Raw genomic sequence first — 27983 nt, 5'->3', positions numbered from 1 at the left:
GGGTGATATACTTGTGTATGTGAAGTACATAGTATGTATTTCGAAGCTGATAGTCACTCAAATATATGTATATATACGAATATCTCGTATAGTTATGTACAGAGGAGCCAAAAGCCAGCTAACATAAATCTATATATTTAAGTATTTTGAATAGTACTTTGATATCATATGATCAAGATAATAATAAATTATTGAAGTTATAATAATGTAAGCTAATTAACCGATAATTCATTAGATTAATATGCTGTATTAGGAGGTATATAATATCATATTCAAAAGCTAATTAATCGAAAATTCATCCTAATATACGAAATGCATTGATTTTATCCGACCCAGCCCAATCCTAACCCGACCCAACCCATCCTAATTACCCATTTCCTTTACCCTGCTACTCACATTTCAAACAACTCTCTCTCTCTCACGCTATCACGACAGCCAACGCCGCCGACGGACAGCAACAGAGCAGCAGCCAACGCTCATCTCTCTCGGCGGACGTAAAGCAACGCAACGACAGCCAACGATCTCTCTCTCACCAAAGACCCCAGCAGCCGCCGTCGCAGCAACGCCGCCGACGGACGGACAGTAACTCCAGCGGTTTGTGCTCTGTTTGATTGTACGTTCAGTTTTAAGGTAATCTTCATTGATTTTTGTGCTATGTTTTGTCCGACCTACTACTTGTTTCAACTCCGCCAACCTTCGTTGTTTCAAACAATGTTCTTAAAGTTCTAGCCCATGCATTCTTGCTTTGTTTCGATTCTTTTGATGTTTGGTTGTTTTGTGTTGTCATGTTTAGTTTTTTTTTTTTTCTGTAACATAATACTCCTATGTGAGTTGGTATATGCCAGAATTGGTTTTATGTGAGCTCAGTAAAACTAACAAGCTCCACTTCTAAGTTTAGTGGGTTTAAATACATTCAAACTTACTAAAATACACCGCCAATTACTAATTATCAAAAAGGAACTGGAAATTTTTATTCATATTTAGCAGAACATTAACAAAACGATTTAGCTAAATTGTCAGGGAGCATTGGTCTATATTTACAGCAAAAGAAACTCTAAGAACCTGCAGATATTCTTAACACCTAGATGGATTCTAGTACATCCAGAATTTATACGGTCCAGGGCATTTAAAATGCACCTCAACTTCCAAATTTCAATTCTTAAGGACTTGCATTATTTTTTATGTTTTTATTTTCGAACCTCAGATGAATCCGCCACTGATTAGGGATGGTTTCATGAGTCTCAATATCCATTTTGTTTAATTTGCCTGTTTTATTCCATTTCTGCATAATTGGGATTCTTCAACACTAGATGTTTAGATTTCTATTTTCTATATGTCTCTATATAGACCAAAAAGACTCCTACCAAGCCTAGTATTATAATGTAATTGGCAGTAGTAGTTTCTTATTTGCAGTTCAAATGTAACTTTTTCATATCTGTGCCCGAATCATGTTTTTTGACAATGAGTCACATTTCTAGCATTGTAGTTGATATACTTTATCATAAGTATTTGTATTCTAGAATATGTATAGCTATATTGTAAGCTTATGCATGCTATCATTCCAGATGCTGAACACCTAAAATTGAGAACCAGTGACTTGAAAATGGTTAAGTATAGTTATTTGAGATGTGATTTAGTGACTTGAAAATGGTTAGCTGTAGTTACTTGAAATTGTGAACTTGTGACTTGAAAATGGTTAATTGTAGTTACTTGATGTGAAGTAGCAAGTTTTTTTGGTGTTGTTTTTTGACAGATCCTGAATTTGGAAAAAAGGATTTCTTTGCTATTTTTCGGCGACCGCTTGTCTCTTTCTTTTTTACTTAGGCCAAGCAAAAGTAAGTTTATTTCTCTCTATTTTCTTACAGTGAAGTCTTTACATGTAGTGTTATGGTGGGATTATTTGCTATAGAAGGCTTTGAAAGCCGCAGGTTTTGTGATGATTGTATGGTGTGAGAGGGACACGCGACGCCTCTACTTATTTGCTTTATTAAATTTGTTGAAATGTTTGACTTATATTACAATTGAAAATGTGAAACTAGTGATGACCAGAAAATGGTTAAATGTAGTGACTTGAAATTGTGAACTTGTGAATTAAAAATCCTTAAGTGTAGTTACTTGAAAATGGTTAAGTGTAGTCACTTGAAATGTGAATCAGTTACTTGAAAATGGTTGTGTAGTGACTTGAAATGTGAATTAGTAACTTGAAATGTGAATTAGCGACTTAAAAATGGTTAAGTGTAGTTACTTGAATTGTGTACTAGTGAGTTGAAAATGATTATGTGTACTGGTGAGTTGAAAATGATTAAGTATAGTCACTTGGAATGTGAATTAGTGCTTTGAAAATGGTTAAGTGTAGTCACTTGAAATGTGAATTAGTGACTTGAAAATGGTTAAGTGTATTGACTTGACATGTGAGTTAGTTACTTGAAAATGGTTTTGTGGAGTTACATGAAATGTGAATTATTTACTTGAAAATGGTTAAGTCATAAGTGTAGTTACTTAAAAATTTGAATTAGTTACTTGAAAATGATAAAGTGTAGTCACTTGAAATGTGAGTTAGTAACTTGAAAAATGGTTAAGTGTATTGACTTGAAATTGAAAATGGTTAAGTGTAGTTACTTGAAGTATTAAACTAGTGACTTGTTAATGGTTAAGTATAATATCTGCGAATGTGAACTTGTTTTTTGAAAATGGTTAAGTGTAGTGACTTGAAATATTGAACTAGTGGCTTGAGAATGGTTAAGTGTAGTTACTTAAAAATGTGAATTAGACTTGAATATGGTTAAGGGTAGTTACTTGAAATGTGAATTAGTTACTTGAGAATGTGAACCTGTGTTTTGAAAATGGTTACGTCTAGTAACTTGAGAATGTGAATTGTGTTTTGAAAATGATTAAGTGAATTAGTTTAGTTACTTGAAAATGTGACCTTGTGTTTTGAAAATGGTTAAGTAAATTAGTTGCTTGAAAATGTGAATTCGTGTTTTGAAAATGAGTAAGTGTACTCACTTGGAGCTCTCGAGGGACAAAAGGACTTTTGGAGCTCTCGAGGGACAACTTTCAACTTAATTAACAAGTTAGCTCATTCATATCCAGTGAATTCCATAGCTTAGGCAAAAAGTTAAATGTTATGCTACAATAAAAGTTCTACTCGGGAAACCTTAATGTGGCTGAGTTGTTGTTCTATAACCTCACTTATGCAAGATTGGATGCTGGTAAAGTTGTTAAAGATGTGGCAAACAGTAGAAACAGATTGACTGTTACTTCTGGGAAGTATTTGAGGTACTATATTTTGTGTTGTAGTTGTATTCATGTAGTCATTGGTGTCCCTATTTTTTTCTTTCAAGGAGAGGGGAAAGAGAAATATTAAAAGCATTAAAGACAATTGAGATATTAGAAATCAGTAATTTCTTTGTACATAACTTCAAGACGAACGTGCTTAGTGCAGTTAAGAGTTAAGCGTCTGCTCTCTGTATACAACGTAGTAGAGAAATTCTCAATATTTTGTTATTGGTTTCCTCAATATTGACGAGGAGGTCTCGCACCGTATTAGGGCGGGATGGATGAAGTGGAAGCTCGCTTCGGGGGTGTTGTGTGATAAGAAGGTGCCGCCCAAGTTTAAAGGCAAATTCTACAGGGTGGTTGTCCGTCCGGCCATGTTGTATGGAGCGGAGTGTTGGCCAGTTAAGAACTCCCACATTCAAAAAATGAAGGTGGCGGAAATGCGGATGTTGCGTTGGATGTGTAGGCTGACTAGGGGGGATAGAGTTCAGAATGAGACTATCAGGGAGAAGGTTGGTGTGACTCCAGTGGAGAATAAGATGCGGGAAGTCCGATTGAGATGGTTCGGACACGTGATGAGGAGGGGCATGGGTGCCCTGGTTCATAGGTGTGAGAGGCTAGCTCTGGATGGTTTTAGGCGGGGTAGGGGTAGGCCGAACAAGTACTAGGGAGAGGTGATTAGGCGGGACATGGAGCAGTTACAGCTCACTGAGGACATGACCCTAGATAGGAAGATCTAGAAGACGCGAATTAGGGCAGAAGGCTAGGGTCAGTTTGGGTCGCTAGTGTAGGGAATTACTTGGTGAGGGTATTATTCTTGTTATGATACCTTGTTTCATGCTTTATTACGAGTCTGTTTACTTTTCTCTGTTTACTATTATTACTTGTGGGTGTCGTATTTATGTTATGCCATCTTGTTCCATGCTTTACTATGAATTTGTTTAGTATTCCGTGTCTTGAGCCGGGGGTCTATCGAAAACAGCCTTTCTACTTCTTTAGAGGTAGAGGTATGGACTGCGTACATCTTACCCTCCCCAGACCTCACTATGTGGGAATGCACTGGGTTTGTTGTTGTTGTACTCACTTGAAATATTGAACTAATGACTTGAAAATGGTTAAGTGTAGTTACTTGAAATGTGTAATAGTGACTTGAAAATGTGTATTAGTAACTTGTCACCGTCCCAAATACACTTGCCGACAAAGTGCCTAATGAAGAGGTTTTGCCTCAAGAAGGAGAGGTTAACATTCCATTTTTTTTGGTTAAGCGAGTTATGAACCTTCCCAATTCCAATGAGTTCCTCGAGGATCTTGGTCTTGAAAATGATGTTTCTTGAATTTGAGGACAAATTTTCTTCAAGAAGAAGTAGATGATACAAGTCGAATTACCCCAAAGATTCTAACTCAGGGTAATTGGCGAAGCTTTAGAGATGAAAGGAGTTTTGCGATCCACCATGATGAGGATGGCGATGGAGGAGTCTCTTTCTTTGGGTATTTGACACTTGTGTCACTTTTGGGCCCATCTGACACTTAGGGTCACGTTCGGGCCCACAACAACAACAACAATATACCTAGTATATTCCCACCAAGTGGGCCCGTTTTGTAATAAATAACCCATTGCTATGAATAGCTAGGTTTCCTCTTTTCTTAGACTTAGATGATTTTTTTGATGAGTTTACACTTGAGAGTGTTTATTGAGCTTGTTGGGAGCTTCATTGATTGTCTAGAGACGTTGGTTGTGAGGGGGTTCAATTCCTTTCTCGGTCGTAGGATTAGGTGCTTATAGTAGAATTACGTTTGAGGGCCTTGGTTTAATATACCATTGGTTTGCCTGCATTCTTTCTATTGTGTCTATCTACTTATCGTCTTTCTGTTATAGTCGTTTGATTTCCGTACTTTGTGTTCGTTTCCGTATTTTGTCTCATATCACACACCCACACCCACACCCACACCCACACTCATGTCGTGTCGACACAGGTGCATCAAGGATTTTTGAAGAGTTCGCCTAACATAGCATAGCACTAATTGTGCACCACTTTTGGTAAGTTAAGAGGACTATTAGTTCACCACCTCAAAGAATGGGGACTACTTTGAGTGAAAGCCTTTTTTTCCTTTTCTCTCTTTGATTATACATATTAATGTTCCTCTCTTCATTTTGAGTTTACAAGCTCACAGAAAGTTCGAGGTAATTTCGTTGCTTGTTCTCTCTTCTCATCTCTGAAATTGCAGAACGATTTCTATGAAATTTGTCACACAAAACGGATGAAGAATCCTTTTGGAGCAATTATCCAAAGAATGTTTGAAACATTTACTAAACCGATGAAGAATCCTTTTGGAGAAATTATCCCAAGAATGCTTCAAATATTTCTTTGGTTCTCGTTTCTTCTCTTCCAATAATTTTGAGGAGTACATAGGTAAACAAATCAGTTCTTTTAGTGTTCTATCTTTTTTGGCTCTTCCAAGATGGTGTACTTTAGTCTGTAGTTGGACAAATATGTGTTAAGCGTGATATATATGAACTACAAACAAGAAGGATATTGAACAAAGAAAGGAAGAAACGAATGGTGAAGTTTTGATAACAAATATTGAGGCTAGGGATTGTCCCAAAAGAGCAGCCTGGTGCACTAAAGCTCCTGCTATGTGCAGATTTTGGGGAAGGGTTCAACCACAAGGGACTATTGTACGCAACCTTACCTTGCATTTCTGCAAGAGGCTGTTTCTAAGCCTTACCTTGGATTTCGAGTCCGGAACCAAGATATGCTATCATTTTAAAAAAGTGATCAATCTATGCCATATAAATAAAAAGTTACCAAAGTATGCTTTGTGCATTTATTTAGTGCATAATCCTTTTAAATTTTAACGAAAGTGTCAAACGGCGTGGGTAAAGTAAATTTCAGATTGTGCACTTCTTTTGTGCACAATCCATTAATTTATGGATTGTGCACTTTTTTAGTGCACAATCCATTTATTTATAGATTGTTCACTTAAAAAGTGCACAATTTATTTTTTTCCAAATAAGTGCACAATTCATTTATTTATAGATTGTGAATGAATTGTGAAGTGCACAATCTATAAATAAATTCTTTGTGAACTTTTCAATGCACTATCTTATTCTAACATTTCAACGTCAATCTGCCACATCTCAGTCATATTGATGTGAAATTTGAATATGTGCACATTGCACATAAAATGTGCACATTATCATGTTCAATTTCTATATAAAGGGAAAACATCATCTTCTTCACTGCAACATCTTCAAATATTTTTATAGTTTTGCTAAATTTTTATTCATTTGAGTCTTAGAGAATGAATAGTGAACGTATCAAAGTAGCACTTTTTTGGGATGATGAAATTGTTCATGAGGGTAATACAATATATTATAATATTTCTCCCAAGTGCAACGTCAAGTATCCAATTTCAATTGGTTATCAAGAATTTGTTGATTCAATTTTTAAAAGGATGAAAATTAAAAGTGACAATTGTGATTTGTTTATAATCGGACAATATTCAAATTCCTTCTCATCAAAAGGTCTGGTAAATTATCGGAGAATGGATTATCAATGATGATGAGTCGTTGACTGAATGGATTAAAAAGTGCACAATTCATTTTTTTTTTCAAATTGTGCACAAAAAAATGCACAACATTTAAATGGATTATGCACTAAAAAAGTGCACAATCTAGAAATAAATGGATTGTGCATTAAATAAGTGCACAATTTGGAAAAAATGAATTGTGCACTTTTTAAGTGCACAATTTATAAATAAATGAATTGTGCACTAAAAAAGTGCCCTTATTTATATGACATAGATTGGTCACTTTTTTAAAGTGATGACATATATTGGTTCCGAACTCTTGGATTCCTAATAACAACAGTAATCAAGAAGCCATAAATAAGTTAATTAACCCTTTTTTTTTAATCCATATTAAAGAATGTGCATTTTCTAGCACTATCTGCAGTCCTATGTGAGTGTGGATCCCATACTAGACTATGAAATGCTCAAATGAAGTTACATGAAAAGGTCCTATACAATAGAGGTTCATAAAAAAATATGCCCTGGAGTTGACCCATGAACTTGTTACTGTCAGTCCTGCAGAGAAAAGCCAGCAAAAGTGACCAACCCAATGGCAGAGTCATCCACCGTCAACGGCGGAAGTACGGTGCAGGAATGCCAAGACATGATCCGAAGAAGTCTTAGAAGTATGTTCTTCACATCTCCATATCTCTTTCCGTAATAGATTTCTTGATTGGATTTAATTTCAGACCTAGTTATTAACATCCATTCAATTCGAACCCTTAGTTTTTCGGTTTTATACTTTTAGTTTAAATTTACCTCAAAAGATAAATTGTGACAAGTTATGAGAAAATACAAATACCCTCAAGCTGATCCAGCCACCATTCTCACAAAAACAAAGCTACAGGATAAATTCATTTGGTATGAGTAAGTGGACTTGAATACAATAGAATGGATTTACTTAATTTATATAGCTGGCCCAAACTAGGTTAAGATTGAACGGTGATTGAATGATGTTGAATGATATGCATTTTTATTGCAGCTCCGATGGTGAAGTTCTTAAAGGAACATTTGGAGAAATCTGGTTGCCGAATTGGTGATAACTTCATAAAAGCTATCCATTGCGACAAGAAGGTCAGCGGTGGCTATGTTCGCGGACATGGGGTAATCAACCATGATTTCTTATCCCTTTACTGTTTGAAACCTAATGAGGTTCAGGTGGTCAATTTTGAGTTTCTGCCGGTTGTGGATTTGAAGAACTTTTTGTGTAGTGTTTTAAATAGGCGTTTTAAATATAGTTATGCTAGACTTGTGTCTTGGAGTTGGCAAATTCAATTGAAACCCTGTTGGTCAGTGGAGGACCGACAGTGCTAGATAGTGTCGAAGATGAATTCAGGATTAAGTTAGTGGGTGCAGACACCTCTACACTAACTTCTCCTTCATGATAACGGATGAAGACTTAAGATTTATATTTATTTAAAATATTTAAACTATATATATTGTTTGTCCAAGCATAGAGGATGCGCCCTGCAGCTCCTGAGCTGCATCCACCCATATAGTGTGTGAATAGTTTGGACACCCAGTAAAGCACTACTGAAATTTATGATGTTTTTTATTACTTAATATTTTTATTTTTCCTATTTTTTGGATATTTGTTCACCCCTTTTCATGTCAGGAATAGCCAACATAGAAATCTTGAATGTCAGTTTCAGCACTAATAATTTTTTCCTCTTGATAGTTTTGTTACCTTTCTTTCTGTTTTTGTTAAGCGTTTATATGTGTGTGGTTATCTTCTGTTTTTGTATTTTGTTGGTTGTCTGTCATCCTCAAATCTTAACTGACCTTGTTTTTCTTTGGCTATTAAGATAATTGTTTGCAGTAATTACATGAACATTCAAGATGAGGTGAATCAAGTTGTCATACATGAGTTAATTCATGCATATGACGACTGTCGTGCTGCAAATTTGGACTGGGCCAACTGTGCTCATCATGCTTGTAGCGAAGTTCGTGCTCTCAAGTCTCACTTTTATGCTAATTCTTGTACTTTTGAGTTATCTTCGACTATTGAACATGAATTCTTTGTAACTGTGTTTACAGATTAGAGCTGGCCATCTTAGCGGTGATTGCCATTACAAACGGGAATTACTGAGAGGTTACCTTAAGATACGCGGCCATGAGCAAGTGAGTTTTGTGATCATTCGTGTTTTCTCCTATAATTTTTTTTTGATAAAGTGTTTGCTTCTGCAATTATCTGTGTAGAGTTGTATTTTACTTCACCTCGGTTATTGTGTCTTTCTTTCCTGTCCTAGCTATATTGTGTACATTCTGGACAGCACATATACTACTTGGTTGTTAATAGAAGGAAATAACATAGTGGCACCAGTTCAGCTGATTTTATATTGATATCGGAATAATTATTGTGGAGGTGAAAAAATTCAGTTGGAGAGTTTGAACCAGGAGTTGCATCCCATCCGAAACACCTCTGCCCCAGTTGAATGTTGAAGCAAATATGTAGCAGCTTTGAACTTGTTTCCGTCATTGTGGCATAAGCTTGATATGGACGTAGTTTCGTCTTTCTTATTGACATGTCAAATTTAGGACTTAGAAGGAATGTGTCCGACTTAAATTGCTAATATTAAAAACTTTGCATGGTGGAACATCTAATTATTTAATCGAAACTCCATGTTCATGACAAGCTTTTAATATAAGCAGTATTCTTTTAATTTGCCACCTATAGTCTTTCTGGAACATTTTGTCTTGCAAGCTTTCGAGCTACCTGGTATTTGGACCAATGGTTTTCAATTAGCAAATGAATGATGTTGGCTAGTATACTAGCTGATAACCTGCTGCATTGCATTGCTGACTTTGGCTGCTGTTATATATTCTCAATCATGATTTTGTATTTACTTATACCTAGTTCTTTTTCCAAGGGTTAAGAGGGTCACAGGGTTGGGGGGTTACGATTTAGCCTGAATTGGGCAGTTCTATTTACCTACTTGACATTATTCTGAGTTACATATCTTTTATGGATGGACAGCTATATACAAAGGGAAAGATTCCCACCAATAGAAATGAAAGATACATCTCTTTGAATTGTAATTTTGGCCAATGACAGTGATTGATGTGTTCCTTTTTGGTCTTATTTGAATAATTTTATAGTATCCTTTTTTTGTTGCCACTATGGTACTAATGACATTGCTTTTTTCAACTTTATGTGTACACCACACTTGTTAACAGTAATCTCTCGAAATACTTAACGGATCTGGGCTGATTTTTACCATCATGGTCACTTGACAGCTCCTATTGCAAGTCTCAAGTTCTTTTCTCAGTGATCCAACTCGGCATTCTTGTCATAGATGCCTTAAAGTTACTTCGCTGTCTTTAATTGATGAAGCTGTCACATCATTGAGTGCACTTTTACTAAGTTCTCCCCCTATCTTTACTGTTTTGACCTCCATTGCATCTCGGTCTTTCTCAAAATGTTATTTCTTAGGGCCCAAAGCAATCCCAACCCCAGTCTATCTTTTCCCAACTGTTAAAGAGTCCCACATTTGTAAAAAAACATGGGCTATAGTCTCTTTATATGGTGGTTATAGACAATCCTGGGTTGTTAAGAGCCCCACATTGATTGAAAGTAGCAGTGTTGAAGTTCCATATTGGTTGAAGGTAGTGGTGTTAGAGTCCAACATTGGTTGAAGGTAGCGCTGTGGTCTCTTTATATGGTGTTGGAAAAGTCTTACCTTGTGATTTAGCTCCTGTTTTGAGTTAGGTTCAGTGTTTGTTTACTACCCACCAGGTTAGGTGTCCGAGCATCTACATTGATTTTTGTTCTCTTTTATGTTTTATGCTTTACAATCAGACACCTCCTCTCCCCCTTTTCCTAACCAATTAGTTTTGTTTGACAGGACCAAGTTATTTTTTTGTTTCTTCCCCCTCTTGGCAGTTCCTAAATAAATTCAGTAGCAGGAAAAATATTCTAGTCAATTTTTCTAATAAATTTTAACCATATAAAAGCATCGACATTGTTTTAAGGCTATATTGATATTTATCCAAAAGTTGGATTTCTTAACACAAAAATTTCCAAAAAACCAATTCCCAGAACCCTTTTACTGAAGTACCAAATAGTGCAGTATTTGTATTGGATTCATCTTTAGAAAAGATTCATGATGCAGGAGATAGTACCTCAGCCTTTGGCCCCATGTACCTTAAGGACTTGACAGTTATGTGAACTCTAAAGCTATTCATGAACTTAATTGAAAGATAATAATGAATCGGAAAAGATGGATTGTTAGGTTTGCCCATAGGCAGATCCAGGATTTGAAGGTTGCGGGTGCCATGATTTATCACTAGTGAAGGACATTGAACAACAACAAACTCAGTGTTATCCCATGAGTGGGGTTTGGGGAGGGTAACATGTATGCAACCTTGCCCCTACCTGTATGGGGTAGATAATCTATTTCCGATTGATCCTCGACAACTCTCCTCCTTTATCCGGGCTTGGGACCGGCAATGTGAATGAGCTCTCACAGGAGTTAACAAAAATGAGAGAAACTTAAACAAGAAAACTAATTTTTTGAATATGCAACTAGGCGTCAGGCATAATGTACTTAGTCATGGTAACTAGCGAAGTATAAATTATGATGAGTTCTATTAAAAACCAAGAGCCGAACAACTTTTGTAAGGGACAATACCCCTCCCATCAACTTATAAGTGAAATATTTTCATTACAAAAATTCACAAATTATCTTTACAAACATTAATAAATAGTTTGATTTCCAAACAAAAACAAGAACTTTTAACATGGTGTAAAAGTTAATTCAATGAACTAGCACAAATCAGTCCTTTTTCCTGTTGCCTTTGTTGAAAAATTAGAAATCAATAAATAAAATGTAGCTGGGAGCAATAAAAGGGGAAAAAGATTAAAATCACATTCTAAGCAAAAATGAAGCATATAAAGGAAACTACGAAAAGAAGAAAAGTGAAGGCAAAAATGGAAACAAGAAAATGCATTTGTAAACTGGTAGTCATTTGTGAAGGGAAAAAAACAAACAGGCATGCCTATAGGGGATTCGGTCCCTCGCCCAACACCGGCACCCTGGCCATTGACAAACAGAACAATGATTGTGATACTACAGGTGTTAACCTTTTCTATGTAGCATTTCTCACTAAAATGCTTATGTATCTATGAAAATTTTAGCCAAGTGCTCTGATGGCATTGCACCCTCACCCTCCGACATGGATCCACCTGGGTTTTCCTTTATGTATTAACTTCATATTGATCCTTCAATGCATGAACTATCTGTATATTATTACTTTATATTGATCTTTCCGTGCATGTATGACACGAAATTGCTTAATAGTTGATTAGTTTCTAACTTTTTCTCTTCTTCACTTGGCCCTTGAAGGAATGTGTAAGGCGAAGAGTCATGAAATCAATGGCCGGTAATCCATATTGTACGGAGTCAGCCAGTAAGGATGCCATGGAAGCTGTTTGGGATGTTTGTTACAATGATACTAAGCCCTTTGACAGAGCCCCTTGAAACATAATGATAACCAGTCGCTTCTCAGAGGTAACTGAAGATTGAAAAAATTGCAGTGTTATTTCATTTTCGGTTGATACCATCAACAAAGGTGCATTTTATCAGAACTCATAGCATTTTTGAGGGATATTGACTTCTCTGTGATGTAACGAGCATAGAGTTTGTAAAATTTACAGGGGTTTTTTCCTATTCGAGGAAATTTTCATAATAAGTGATTCTTTTTTGCAGTATCAATATTCTTGTGTCAATCAACGCGTATTAAATCTGACAATTTTTTTTTTCAAAAGTTGAGTATAATCTTATGTAAGTTATTTACTGAGATAATACATCAAAACCCCTTGAACTTGTTGTCAAAACTCACTTTAACACTTAAATTAAACTTCTATTTATTTACCCCCTTAACATGTTTAAAGTGTATTAAATTCACCCCTTAATATATAATACCACTGTCATAACAAAGAGTGCATCACACTGGCTGACATATCAGTGCCAAATCACCGTCATGTCGGAGCCATGTAAATAAAGTATTTTTTAAATGTTATATATATAATTTATAATATATTAAAAGTGTGAAGGGTCTTAGAAATGTTTGAACTTTTTGCCCTTCATTAAAATACTTTACTTTAGACAAAATCGTTTTTTCACATTTTTTTTATCATTTAAATAATATTGAATATTAACTATATTACCAAAAAAAATAAAATCTTTCTTCGCAAAAATATAATTTCTTTTCTACTATCTGCAAAACCTAATCATATTCAGAAACCAAAAATAAAAAGGCAAAAAGATTTTCCTTTCATAAAAAATAGTAATACAACGTGTGAAACTAAAAAGAAAAATATAATAATAAAAAAATTGTGATTAAAAAAAATTTTCACCTCTAAACGTGAAACAAAAAAAATAATATAATAATAAAAATTCAAAAAATCCTTCCCATCTTTCATCAAAATTGTGTTAACAATTAATTTTAGTTATAACTTTTTTTGGTTTGACTATTTAATTTAAGAATTCATAATATTTAACACTTCTAAATCAAATAAAATTTTACCTTATATATATATATAAAAAAAAGTCTACAATTCTATTTAACTAATATTTTAAATAAAAAATTACTAGAAACATACCTCTACTTCTACTTTTTCTTCTTATTTTGTTATTAATTCAAGTTATCTTTTTTTGTGTGTATTCATTATTATCATCTTCTCAATCTTTCTTTATTCCTTTTCGTTAATAACTTTAAAGATTATATATAAATTATGATTAAATAATTAGTAAATAATAAATTCTTCTTTTTTGATAATCTCTCGTATTTCTTCTTCAATAAAAATTTTTTTATCAAAAATTAAAAGAAATAAGCAAGTCGTCACCGAATGAAGTAGTCAAAAACATCAAAGGTTTGTCACTTTTTTTTTTTCCTTCCTTTGTTTAATTGTGGCTTTGTTTTAGTTATGTTATTTAAGTATTTCTTTATTATTATAGTTAAATCTTTAATTAAAGTTGTTAGTTAAGTTCTAAATATAAGAGTTATAGTAAGTGTTGAATTTTGATATGCATAAATGAACATATAAATTTAGGATTATAGTCGAATTTTTCAATTCTGAGCTTACTAATTAAGTTTGAAAGTAGATCAAGTACATTATTCATGCTAAATCGAGTTTAATCTATCTACCTACTATTATAAAATTCTAAATATAAATGTTAGTTGACAAAAATATCTTTTGAGAAATTTTCTCAAAATATCAAAAATTATTGAGAAATTAATTGGGTTGAACGAATTAGTTGAGGAAGCTTCTGAAGAAGCTGACAAACCTAAACAATCCAAACAAAAGGATAATTGTGTTGATATGAAATTAGACAAGATGAAAGAAGAGATTAAGAAGATTAAAGAAAGAGAGAAGAGGTGATAGAGAATGGCTCGAGGAAGGACTAAAGAGAATGTACTCTTCTTTATAAACTTTCTTGTGTTTAAACTAATATATATGCTTTTCGATTGACTAATTTCTACTTTGAATAATAACTAAAAGTCGTCCTAATGTCAAGATGCTAACAAACAAAAAATGTAATAAACATTTTGAAACACCGCCGTACTTTTTATATTTTGAATGATTTTGTAAAATTAAACTCACTAAATTGAGATACACGCACGAGACACGTATATCTAAACTACTATATATAAAAATATATATAAATATTATATATATATACATACATACATATTTTTTAATATATATAAAATATTTTAAATAAAATCCCCCTCCCCTCATTTTCCATCTTCTCCTCCCCCGCAACCGCTATACCTGCACGAACCCCCATCCACCCCCACACAGCCACACCACCATCCATCCCCGTCCAACCCCTACACAACCACACCACCATCCACACCCCTATCCACCCCCATCCACCCCCACACAGCCACACCCCCATCCATCCCTACACAGCCACACTCCCACACAGTCACACCCACACACACACCCAGATTTTTCGGCAAATTTTTGCTGGAAAACACTATCATCATCATTGAAAACTATCATAAAATAGTGATAAAAAAACTCAATCCACCTGATAAATTCGATCAAATCAACACCAAATTTTCTTGAATCAACAACCAAACATCCAAACCATGTAGATTTTTTAATTTTCAAATTCAATTTCATATTTCTTATTGAGTTAACGAATTGAAGGATGAGAAATTAGAGGGAGGGGCGACTGGTGGTGGTGGGGGAGGTGGGACTGGTGGTGGATATGGCAGTTGAAGGGAGGAGTGGGGTAGGGGTGTTGGAGGGTGGGATGGGTGAGGAAGGAGGGATTTTTTTATTTCTATTATATAATAATAATAATAATAATAAAGTGGGCTCTTTTTTTTTAAAAAAAATTTCACTTGCTTTCCTTTTTTTTTTGCCACGTCAGTCGTAGGGGCTGAAATTAATTCACTTTAAAGTTGTTAAGGGGGTAAATAATTGCCTGATTAGTTTAGAGTATAAAGTGAGTTTTGGCGACAAGTTCGGGGAGTTTTGATGTCTTTTCTTTTATTTACATCCTTATTTATCATCCGAAAGTACAATTCATTCTGTTGTATGTAGATTGTCTAGTAGAATTTTAAATAGCGTGGAGAATCTACTGTCAAATTTGATTTAATTTAGCATTCTTTTCTTCCATCATCAGCTTAACATTGTTGTTTCGTTTTATTTTCTTGACAATAACTTTGTAAAATAGAGAGATATTGCATTGCTGCTGAACTAATTTGGCTGAGACGTAACTAGTATGTATTTTGCCTAAGAACAGTACATTGTTGTCCAATGTTAATGACTTATGTATATGATCATGTGGTATTGCTGAATATAATGCTTGCTATTTTCCTTTCAATTTTGAAAAGAGATGTCTAAATAGCTTTTAAGCACTTTGTCTCTAGATTGTATATATTGTGTACACATAAAATTTTATTGGATCAAAATCATACAAAATTTGAAGTTGATCCATATTTATTTGGATCTAAAATTATTTTGGGCTTTGAAAAAATAATAAGTCGATTTTAAAGTCCTTATCAAGGGTCATTTCACCTGGAAGCACAAATTCATGCCACGTGTCAAATAACGTGACATCCCAGTCAAATTAAAGACCAATAAGATGAGGCCACACGTTTAAAGAATGTGGCAAGCCAAATTAAGTTCAACAACCAATGAAACATCGTCAAGTGTCTCAAAGACCTATTTTTAATCAATCACAAGCAATCTTGTCACATTATATGTGATAAGTTGGATGATTTGATGGATCAATAAGAATAAGACAGAAGAGGTTATTTATATTTGGACTGCCTACTTCCAACCACTATAAATAAGAGGGTTACATAATTTTCGAGAGGCATTGTGCAAGCATTAGAGAAAGCATCTGCATTGACTATACAACTCTTTAAGGGATAGTCAACAACGTTCTTTCCGGAGATCAACCCATATGAAGAAGTGTTGCACGACGTTTTCGGAGATCAAACACATTTGAAGGAGGTCTGAATTATCTTATACTTGAGAAACATGCTACGGAAGGTCTTCGAATAACAGAAAAACTTAGAAGAAAAGAGTCAAGAGAACGACAGAATTGCACTCACAAGATTCATTTAATAAAATTTCTTTCTTCTTTATTTTTGCTTGCAGTTAATTTTTAGTACTACAAAATTTATAGCGAACAAATTTTGGCACTCCCAGTGGGACTGGTTTTGCTCTTCATCTCTTCTATGAATTGAAAAATCACAAATTCAACTACTGCAATGGATTTCAAAAAAATTAATGACATTTCATGCAAGAAGTTTACCACTGCCGCATCTGCTGAAATCAAACTTGTTACCCTATCAATCGACGTAAGCTCAACGCTTATGCTTTAGACGGATCTCAATACTTCACATTTTTGGAGATGATGAAAAGGAGAAAATCTCAAATTTCGACCATAATTGCAACCCCAGGGGCAACCTTGCATTTATGTTATCAGACGAACTATCTGAAATTGTCTTCATCTTTGGAGAATCTGAGGAGTCAACTAATTCTCCAATTTCTACGAAATTCAACACCTTCATGGTTGATGTGGTTGACATGAATGAGAAATTTGCAATGATGGAGCAGACCATTGAAGCCTTAAAGAAGTTCATTAATGAGAAAGATTTTCAAATTAACCAACTTATGAGCAATTTAGATCTCTACAACCCCGGAGAGTTAAGTTATAATCTAACACCGTAAGGAAAAGTTGATCGTAAATCTCTCATCAAGTCAATTGACAATCAATGTGCTAATCGATCTGCTTCAATGTCCACTCTAATATTTCAACTACTGAAAGATATGATTGTAAACACCACCAAGACACAATATGTCAGTTTGTCACAAAGTTTTGTAGGATACTCAAAGCCGTATTTTAAGCGAATTGAGGGCTTACCGATTCCAATTGAATATCAACCGCCAAAGTTTTAATAATTTGATAGAAAGGAAAATCCAAGGCAACACATTGCTCATTTCGTTGAGACTTGTAGTAGTGCTGGTATTTATAATGGTTTTCTTGTCAAGAAGTTTGTTCTCTTTTTGAAAGACAACACCTTTGATCAGTACACAAACTTGAAGTCAGAATCAATTGATTATTGGGAGCAACTATAAAGTCACTTCCAAAATCATTTCTATAGCATCTGTCGTACGGTTAGCATGATGGAGTTGACAAACACAAAACAATTTAAAAATGAGCCTGTAGTGGACTACATCAATCGCTGGTGAATATTGAGTTTTGATTGCAAGGATCAACTTTTGAAACTTCCACAGTTGAAGTTTGTATTCAAGGGAAACAGTGGGGCCTTGTGTATATCCTTCAAGGAATTAAGCCTCAAACTTTTAAAGAATTAGCTACGCGCGTGCATGAAATGGAGCTAAGCATTGCAAGTCATGGAACGACGTCACCCGTCTTTGATCCTAGCAAAGAAGTCAAAAGATTAAGGACTCATCAGAGAACCAAATTAGGAAATCTATGGTGATAATTGTGAGTTCTACGAAGGCCTCCACAAGATAAAATTGAAAGAGAAAGCTCCAAAGCAGCAAATGCGAGAAGTAAAAAATCAAGCAACCTTGACGGAGTTACAAACAAAGATATATCCTTTTCCCGACTCTGATGTTCCTGCGATTCTTGACGAGTTGCTAGCTAAAGAAGTCATTGAACTCTCTAAGTCAAAGCAACCTGAATAATCTATAAAAGTTGACGATTATAAGTATTGTAAATTTCACCGCATTATTAGCCATCACACCATAAAATGCTTCATCTTAAAGGAAAAGGTCATGACATTAATGTGAGAAGGAAAGATCATTATTTATAATGGTGATACAGTGATGTGAACCATGTTAGCGCCAAACGGGGCCATAAGAAAGGTTCAATTTTAAAAGCTCTACAACCCATGTGCTCTGTGGCATCACCAAAAGTTGAAGAAATTGTCATGCTACAGTTTGGAGATTTGACCCAACTGGGGTTCCAGCATTAAAGAAAACAATAATCAAGTCCATGACAACTGAGTTCTCCAATAGCAAAAAAAGTGACACTTGAACATTGATCACTCGCAAAAGAAACAAATGTCAAAGGACTTCTAAAATTCGACACGAGACCTAGTGCAAATCTACTTCTTCCAATGCGGGCCATAAAATGAAATATCAAACTGAAGTGCAATAATACTTTATCACAAAGGGTTAAGAGAAAAGTTACATTACAAGAATTCTTTCATAAAATGCTCCTCGATACACGAGCCTAAACTGCAAGTTAAATTGCTTCTTGACGTATGAGCCTAAACCGCAAGTCGAAATGCTCTTCGACACACGAGCCTAAACTACAAGTCAAAATGCTCCTTGATGCACGAGCCTAAGCTATAAGTCAAAATGCTCCTCGATGCATTTGCCTAAACTGCAAGTCAAAAAGCTCCTTGATGCATGAGCCTAAACAATAAGTCAAAATTCTCATCGATGCATGAGCCTAAACTGCAAGTCGAAATGCTTCTCTATGCACGAGCCTAAACTGCAAGTCAAAATGCTTCTCGAGGTACGAGCCTAAACTACAAATCAAAATACTCTTCGACACACAAACCTAAATTACAAGTCAAAATGCTCCTTGACGAATGAACCTAAAACTGTAAGTTGGAACCCTCTTTAACACACGAGCATAAACTGCATCTTACTCTTGACCTATATGTTTTAAACTGTGTATGGCTCCAAAAAAAAATGAGCGAGGTAAAATTTGAGTTGACTTTGAAGTTCTCTTTGGAAAGAAAAAATGGTTCGTGATTCAGAGACTCCTACGTCGAGTTATGAATTTTCTACCAACGATTCACAAAGCTGGACAACAAGCACGATAGGTGAGTGGGTCAACTTCGAAGAAAAATCTGTACAAATTCATAAATTCTTTGGTCATGATTTTTATATAGATTGTTGTTCTTTGATTCCTTTTCGTAAAGAAAAAGGTGGATCGCGATTTCTACATCGAGTTATGAATTTTCTACCACCGATGCGCAGAGCTAAACAACAAGTATAACAGTAGTGTGGGACAACTTCGAAGCAAAATCTGTACAAATTCATAAATTCTTTGGTCATGATTTTTATATGAATTATAGTTATTCGAGTCCTCTTTGCAACGAAAAAGGCGACTTGTGATTTAATGACTAATACTTTGAATTATGAGTTTTCTATCATTAATGTGAAAAGTTGGACAACAAGCATAATAGAAGTGTGGGTTAACTTTGAAGCAAAATCTGTACAAATTCATAAATTCTTTGGTCATGATGTCTATATGGATTGTAGTTCTTGGAGTCCTCTTAGATCAAAAAAAGCGGCTCGTGATTCAAGGGCTTCTATGATATCATGAATTTTCTACCACAACTATGCAAAGTTGCAAAATAAACGTGTCAGATTTGGAAATCAATTTGAGAAATTAATTTTGATCAATTGAAAAGGGAATTTGATCTGAACTTTTGATATATCATAGACCATTAAGTTTTCTTTATTTCGAATCAAGTGATTTGCAGTATGGGGTACTCCTAGTTTGAGATATAATCTTTTCGATGCAAGGGTGCTATCAAGTCTATGTATAAGTAGTTGCTACTTTGTCACGCTCTTCAAGCCATATTTGTTATTCGTCTAACTACTTTCTCACCGACATCGAAAAGAATTCTTCTTCTGTCAATCTTGCCAAGATCGAATGACACCAGTGTATATACTCTGACAAGGAGGAAATGCCGTCACTCCAAGCCTCTTTAAAATTAAGCTCCAAGGATGACACTCGTAACTTCTTTACTACAAGTCCACAAGAAAACTACTTGCACATTGAAGTTAGAAAAGGCTACTTCCAGCGTTGCCAGGAGTAAAGTCATATCTCTCCAAACCTCTTACTTGTCAAGCAATAAGAAAGAGATACACCAAATTATTCAAAGCCAATAATGTGGACCTTTTTGGTCTGATATCGAGACCATTTTGTATAAACTTGCAAAGAAAAAGAAGACGCATTCATAATGCTGACTGCATGAAGCTTCTCAGTTCTACGCGAATCAATGCCAATTATGTAAAACTTCATTCTAAAAGTACGAGTTGGTACCAATAGCATAAAGGTTAAATTTGACATGATGGACTACATAACGTCATGACGCTTTGAATTGACATATCAAACATTGTGTTCTATGTTCAATAGTTGTGCTAGATATCAATGTCAATTGTGCCAAATCTGAAGCCCTTATCCAATTTAGGTGTTGAATAGAAGCCTTAATTAATACAATCAAACCATTTTTGCGGATATCAATATACAGTTCTTGGGGTTTTTTTTTATTCGCCTTCGAATCTGCCTTCCAAAAAAAAATAACTAAGGATGATGAAACACACATGATGCTAACTGAAAGAAGCTTCTTGGAGCTTATACGATCGGTGCCAATTACATGAGGCTTCAGTTCAACATGATGGAAGACAATTTCACCAATGTAACGAGGATTCAATCTAAAACCTACCAAAGGAATTAAATCAAAAGATAAATCTAATAAAGGAAAAAAGAAGTATAGCAAGATTTAAACTGCAACTTTGCAAAATTAACTAAGAAAATACAAAAGTTCTCTGATAGTAATTTTCACATATGACTTAGCTCTATGAGTATACTTTCCAACACAAAAAATCTTTCTTGATTTCGATAATCCTACATTGAGATACAAAATTTATCAAGACGCCACGCAATACTGATAAAACTAGCGAACCAAGATTGAAAGACCAGTTTTGGGGCAATAACTGGGATGATTTGGGTGCAATCTAATTGTGATTCCTGCATGAGACGTAGCTTTGCGAGTCTACTTTTCAACTCAAAAAATCGATCTCGATTTTGATAATCCTACGTCGAGATACGAAATTTGTCAAGACGCTGCAGAATGCTGATAAAACTAGCAAATCAAGATTGGAAGATTGATTTTGGGGCAATAACTGAGTCGATTCGAACGCAATCTGGCTGTGATTCTCGAGATAGATGTAGATTTGTGACCCTACTTTCCAAAGCAAAAAATTGCTTTTGATTTTAATTTTTCTAAGTCAAGATATGAGAAATTTTTTTAGGCTGCGCAAAACATAAAAAAGTGACGAATCAAAACTGAAAGTCTGATTTCAGAAGGATACCTGGGTAGACTCGGACAAAATATGCGTGTGATTTTCACATTAACGTAGCTTCACGAGTCTACTTCCCAGCATCGCACGCCATTCGTGATTTAGACATTTCCAATTCACAGATGCTCCAAGCTGCCTGAAAATTCATTTGCAAAAAAGAGAAGGAGAATGTAAGTTGTACTGCAGTGCAAACTGAATTACAATGACATAATGAGGCGATAATGTCTTTTTATAGACTCCGAAGGGTTCTAGTTTGATTTCGATATGGAATCTGCTGAGCACGTTGTATTAAAAAAGGACTGGGACGTCTAAGTATAACAAATAAGTCAAATTTCTAATCCTTTTCGAAGTGGGATAACGTAATTATTCAATTCTATTTAAATTTGATATAAGGCTAATGCTTGGATCCTACATGATTTTGATGTATTTAGTTTTAAATGGAATTTACACTCCTAAACAAAAGAGTCATGTTACTCCATCGGAATTATCATGACTTTAAGGGGTCGAGTTTTGAGAAAATGCTTAAGTCTTGCTGAAAGAAAAAAGCTTCCAGTGTGTATTATTTGGCTGGCTTTAATGCATCAATGAAGAAATTGGCATACATTTGAAGAGTTGGACTATATTTTCTTGTCAAATTTGAATATTTTGCGAGGATTAATTTACATACACAAAAAAATGCTCCTCGAATACTTCAAACCTAGCCTTATTTTAATAAATCTACACTCCAATAAGACTTGAAGTAGAGGGGCATCTGTAGACATAAAAAATTTGTCCAATCAAATTCATACAAAATTTGAATTTGATCCATATTTGCATTGGTCTAAAATTATTTTGGGCTTTAAAAAATAATAACTTCATTTTATTAAAATCCACATCAAGGTCCATTTTCCTAGAAGCCCAAACTCATGCCACATGCTCAAAAAATGTAGCATGACATATTAGTCAAATCAATAACCAACAAGACGAGGCCACATGCTCAAAGAAAGTGATAAGACAAGTCAAGTTCAATAACCAATGAAACATCACCAAGTGTCCCAAATGACATATTTTTGATCAATCACAAGCAACCTTATCACACAATATTTGTGATAAACTTGCTGATTGATGAACCAACCAGAATAAGGCGAAAGAAATTATTTACACTTGGACTACCTACCCCTTACAAATATAAATAGGAGGGTTACATAATTTTCTGGGACATTCTGCAAGCATTGGAGAAAACATCTGCATTGATTACACAACTTTTCAAGGGAGTAGTAGTCAACAGAGTTCTTCCCAGAGATCAACCCAAAATGAAGTCCTTAGAAACCAAACACGTCTGAAGGAGGTCTAAATCATCCTATATTCAAGAAACACGCTACGGAAGACCCTCAAATCACTAAAAAGCTTAGGAGAGAAGAATTAAGAGAACAACAAAATTGTACTCACAAGATTCATTTAATAATTTTTTTTTTAAATTTATTTTTGCTTGCGGTTAATGTTTAGCACTACAAAAATATCTCTTAATTCTTCTCTCGTAAGTTTTTTTGTGATTCGAGGGCCTTTCATAACGTGTTTCTCGAATATAGGACGATTCAGACCTCCTTCAAATGTGTTTGATCTTCGGAGACATCGTGCAACACTTCTTCATTTTGGGTTGATCTCCGTAAAAAACTCCATTGACTACTTTTTTGAAGAGTTGTGTAGTCAATGCAAATGCTTTCTTCAATGCTTACAGAATGCTCCAAAAAATTATGTAACCCTTTTATTTATAGTTGTAGGGAGCAAGTAGACCAAGTGTAAATAATCTCTTCCGTATTATTCTTATTGGTCCATCAAATCATCAAGCTTATTACAAATATTTTGTGATAAGGTTATTTGTGATTGATTAGAAATATGTCATTTGGAATGCTTGACAATGTTTCATTGACTGTTGAACTTGACTTGACTTGCCGCATTCTTTGAACATGTGACCTTGTCTTGTTAGTCACTAATTTGAATGAGATGTCACATCACTTGACACGTGACATTGGTTTGGGCTTCAAGGTGAGATGGAACTTGATGAAGAATAAAACAGACTTATTATTTTTTAAAGTCCAAAATAATTTTAGACCCAAGAAAATAGGGATCATTTATATGAATTTGGTCTAATAAATTTTATGTCTCTCTCTTTTTCTCTCTCTCTCTCTCTCTCTCTCTCTCTCTCTATATATATATATATATATATAACAACACACTAGTAAAAATTTACAGACATTACTATTGGAGAATATGAATAAAAACACCAGATTGGAGACTTGAAACACGTCTGAACGCTTTTCTTAAAATGATATTTTCTCCCTCTTATCTATGAGATTGCTATGGAATTTAATACAAAAAGTTTTAGTGGATATGATAAGCCTGTGAATTTCTGCACTAAGCAAATAGTAAAGATAATCCTATTGGAAAGTAAAAACTTAAACTTGATCTTTTGGAAAAGAAAAGAACTCTTTGAAAAATTGTTGTAAAACTTTTTATGTGAAGTTTCGATAAAAGATATGTTAGAAGAAGTTGGACTTAAATAAAACATGAGGTAATCAAAGAATGAACGCACACAACCTTTTATCTAAAAGACACATCTTCTTCAAAAGACATCTTTTTTCTAAAAAAAAAAATCTTCTTATTAAAAGAAACTTATTATTATTAATTTAATTTAAATATAAATTCAATAATAATTATTATTTTAATGAGAGAGATTGTTTTCGAAAAAACTTTATATAATTAGTATTGGAGTAGGTATTTAAGAATGAGTATTACCTCTGATACAGGTACTACCGTACTAATTAAAAGACTTGAGGAATGAGACTTCTCTCTTTCAAGCTGCTTATGCTCGTAGAGACTAATGCTTTGTACTGGTTGCTTTTAAGTCAACTGGTAATAGGCTTGTTGGATCCCAAAAGAACGTTGTCTGCTAACCGCAAAAACATGCAATCACTTTTTTGAGACGGTGATAGTATCACGGCTCAAACTTTTTTTCTTGTTCTCTTCATCTATTTTTTAACAATAAAATTAAAAAATATTTTTAAATATTTATTTTTAAGCTAAAATAACAATATTAAGTCATAAGTTATAAGCTCGTTGTAGTTCTTTCTTTTTAAGTTTAATACATAATTAATTTTTTGAATTTATCAGGATATTTATTTAGATACTCAAGTAAGCCTTGCTTTAGTTGAATACCCCAATTCCTAATAAACCCTAATTTTGTGCCAGTGTATATTGAAAACCTACAACACATGGCAAACCAATTAACTATAATTGAAAGTCACTTTTTTTTCCCATTCTAAGTCTAAATTTTCTCTCGTAAAATAAAAATATACCTGTTGAGGTTATTCTTAATAGGACTCCATGAATCGAATCTTCACACCAAAATTTAGAACAATAGGACATTAGAAATCACACGTCATGACCAACATATAGAGTCACTGTCCTCATCATGGACACAAATCAATATATATATATATATATATTATTTTCTTATATAGAAGAGCCATAACTAGGGCGATCAAGGGCAAATTTGTCAATTAACAAAAAAATTCAGCTTAAACTTATTGTACATCATGCAAAGAGTGAAAAATTTTAAAAAAAAAAATTCATGTTCCAGAAAATTCTAGTGACTAATGTTTTGAAAATTTTTAAAAATTCAGTGACATCTTGAAGAAGTGGGGCTCATTATTTTTCTTCAAAAGGTTATGGAGAAGTTCTTTTCTTAAAATTTTCTTTATGTAATAGCTTCAGAATTCATGATCATATACTTTCTCTTTTTATTTCTTATTTATTTAAATAGTATACTTTTTTATTATATTATTTTTTTCTAGTATATAGAAAGGAGAGATGAGGACGACTAAGGGTAATTTTGAAATTTCAGATCTATTTTAAGAATTAAGGATATTTTGATATTTCATATCTATTATATTATTGTAATAATTGTACAAAAATATCTTTCAATGCTTCTACTTCTTTACCACATGTGAATATTTATTCATGTGGCTATAGTTGAACCACATGCACATTACAATATATTTTTATATCTATTTCATTGTATGTAATAAATGTCAAAAAATTTGTCAAAATTTATATTTCCTGCATTTTATTTTATGAGTCAACCATTATCTTTTAAATTTATCCTAAAAAAAGTTAGCTTTTCTTATTTGTCAACTATTTTTTGTTATTATTTTTTTTTTTATTGTGTGCCATTTAATAAGAAAAGACAATTAAAATGTAAACATTAAAGTGACTTTAATAATTTTGTAAACCTTATGAATTCATTATTTTTTTCTTAAATTTTGTTTCCGATCAAATGAAAATAATTAAAATACTCTCTTCGTTCATATTAGTCGACCCCTAGAAACTTGGCACCCCTATTAAGAAAATATATTATTAGGGATCTATTTTATCAAAATTAGCCTTATTAGTTATATTTTGAAAATATAAATTTGAATATATACAATTTATTTAATCATTTATTGATAAGAGTATTATTGGAAGAATATATGAAATTTCTCTTGAATTCATTAAAGGGACAACTAAATTGAAATAAATATTTTTTTAAAAAAGGTCAGCTAAAATGAAACAGAGGGAGTAGGAGGAAGGAATTATTGCTTTACCACACAAATATCTATCCATGTGACTATTATTTTCACCATATGGACACTAAATGTCATCACAAGATGATGTTTCTAGAATAAAAAATAATAATTAATGGCTCTAGCTTCTAGAATTGGCATTTCTTGAATAGAATAGATGACTCAAATAAATACGCAAAAGTAGGGGTATACAGATCAAATCGTCAAATCAAATCGAACCGACGAACCAAACCAAACTGAGAAAAAAAACCGACTTTTGGTTTGGTTTGATTGGTTTGGCGTTAGAAAAAAAAAATCGACCATTCTTGGTTTGGTTTGGTGTTAACAAAAAAAAAGTCAAACCGACATAATATATATATATATATATATATATACATATATATATAATATTCGTACTTTTTTATACATAAAATATTAATTATAATCTACTTGTTAAATACTTTTTCAAGTAGTTTTAGTAATTTTCAATAATTTGAAAGTAGATGTGTGTGTGTGTATATATATATATATATATTTAGATTTGAGCCTTTAAGTTGTAATATTTGTCCATTAATTGCTAATTAAATGATTGAAAATCCAATATAAACTTAAAACCTAAACTTTTCACTCTTCATCTCACTTTTTAGTTTCAAGAGAGTTTTCCGCTCCTCATTTTTTCATAATTATGGTTTTTCATTAGCACATGAGTGAAAACATATTTGATCTAGTCTTTGATCACAATATAATTGTAAAAACTAAAGATTACAAAAAAAAAAATCTGAAAAAACTGAAAAAATTGAAAAACCCAAAAATACTGACTAAAACCTAAATCGAAAAAACCAATTTTATGTTGGTTTGATTTGGTTTATAGTTTTAATAAACCGACATGATTGGTTTGTTTTTTTTATAATAAAAATCGAACCAACCCGACCTATGTACACCCCTACGCAAAAGTGTCTTCATATTACACAATAATCTCCTCTCATTAGTTCTCAATTCTCACATATCTGTATGTAAGTTTCTCTACCTTCTCATTCATTTATTTTTTTCTAACATTTATTTATTCCTTCAACAAGCTATATTTTTCCATGTTTTTTTAGTAAATATGCACTTTTTGATAGAATGGATAATTTTAATTTAACTTCAGCATGTGTTTTTAGGAAAAATTATCTGTATTATGTATTTTGCTCTCCGAGAACGAAGTTCATGCGTTGGTCAAACGCCATGAATTTTTCGATCAGTTGACAACCATCTTGGATGGTAACACGCATACAAAAATTAATGCATTGAAGCATTTTTGAACTCTTTGACATCGATATCTTTGCTGAATTTTGAAGTAAAAACGTAGATGGAGTTTAGAATTTTGGAGGAATAGATAAACGATGGCGAAGAGACGGCACGGGGAGGCTCAACTACTAGGAGTGTAGATTTGAAGGGTTAGATATTAGGGTTCGGGGATAGATATGTATATATATTCAAAATAGTTGGGCCTTTAATTATTACTAGCAAAATATGAACTTTGGTCCTTATACTATTGAGTATTGACAAACTATTATCACTTGTTTTTTTTAGTGTTCATACCAAATTTTTCGATCTGCTCAATTTTTTTTAAAATTATTTTGCATAATTATTTAAAAATTAATTTAATATATGTCTTTAAATGTCTACTTTGCAGTTTCATCTCTTCAGCGATAGCTATTTGCACGTCCGAGTCTATATTTGACTGTGTGGTAAGTACAACTTATTTAATTTCTTTATTAAATTACAAATATTCTTATTCATGATTTCTTTATAATGTAAAACATGAAATGCTTATTTTTCTCTGTTAATGAGTGTATCTTATATTCACATGCCTCACATAAATATAATTATTACTTGATATGAATGTGTAATGAATTTTTACTTATTTTTTCAAGCATTCATAAAAATATTTGGACAGCAAAAAA

At 33.5% G+C, this 27983-nt stretch overlaps 1 protein-coding gene across 13 annotated transcripts; it reads left to right on the top strand.

The window, feature by feature from the left end:
* Positions 1-319: 319 nt before the first annotated feature.
* Positions 320-12563, top strand: LOC107852118 (mitochondrial inner membrane protease ATP23). Of its 13 annotated transcripts, none has more exons than XM_047400954.1 (8): positions 362-630; positions 1754-1835; positions 5254-5317; positions 7364-7475; positions 7832-7953; positions 8655-8792; positions 8887-8970; positions 9229-9519. In XM_047400954.1, the coding sequence occupies exons 4-8, from the start codon at positions 7400-7402 to the stop codon at positions 9289-9291; spliced, it is 483 nt and encodes a 160-aa protein (XP_047256910.1). In that variant the 5' UTR covers positions 362-630; positions 1754-1835; positions 5254-5317; positions 7364-7399; the 3' UTR covers positions 9292-9519. The 13 variants fall into 13 exon arrangements, with proteins under 13 accessions (XP_047256801.1, XP_047256910.1, XP_016552652.1 ...); XM_047401098.1 differs by having other exon boundaries at positions 364-630; positions 9215-9519; XM_047400874.1 differs by lacking the exon at positions 9229-9519 and adding an exon at positions 12195-12563 and having other exon boundaries at positions 374-630.
* The last annotated feature ends 15420 nt before the right edge of the window (positions 12564-27983 follow it).

The sequence above is a fragment of the Capsicum annuum genome, chromosome 1 (assembly GCF_002878395.1).
Source record: "Capsicum annuum cultivar UCD-10X-F1 chromosome 1, UCD10Xv1.1, whole genome shotgun sequence".
NCBI classification, from domain to species: Eukaryota; Viridiplantae; Streptophyta; class Magnoliopsida; order Solanales; family Solanaceae; genus Capsicum; species Capsicum annuum.
This window is presented reverse-complemented; position numbering and strand designations above follow the sequence as displayed.

Bases quoted from the DNA above. Each gene is read 5' to 3' on its own strand.
- LOC107852118 (XM_047400845.1), top strand. From the start codon at position 7,400: ATGGCAGAGTCATCCACCGTCAACGGCGGAAGTACGGTGCAGGAATGC. The intron at 7,476-7,831 runs GTATGTTCTTCA...TTTTTATTGCAG, and splicing joins GATCCGAAGAAGTCTTAGAA to CTCCGATGGTGAAGTTCTTA. The intron at 8,971-12,194 runs GTGAGTTTTGTG...TGGCCCTTGAAG, and splicing joins AGATACGCGGCCATGAGCAA to GAATGTGTAAGGCGAAGAGT.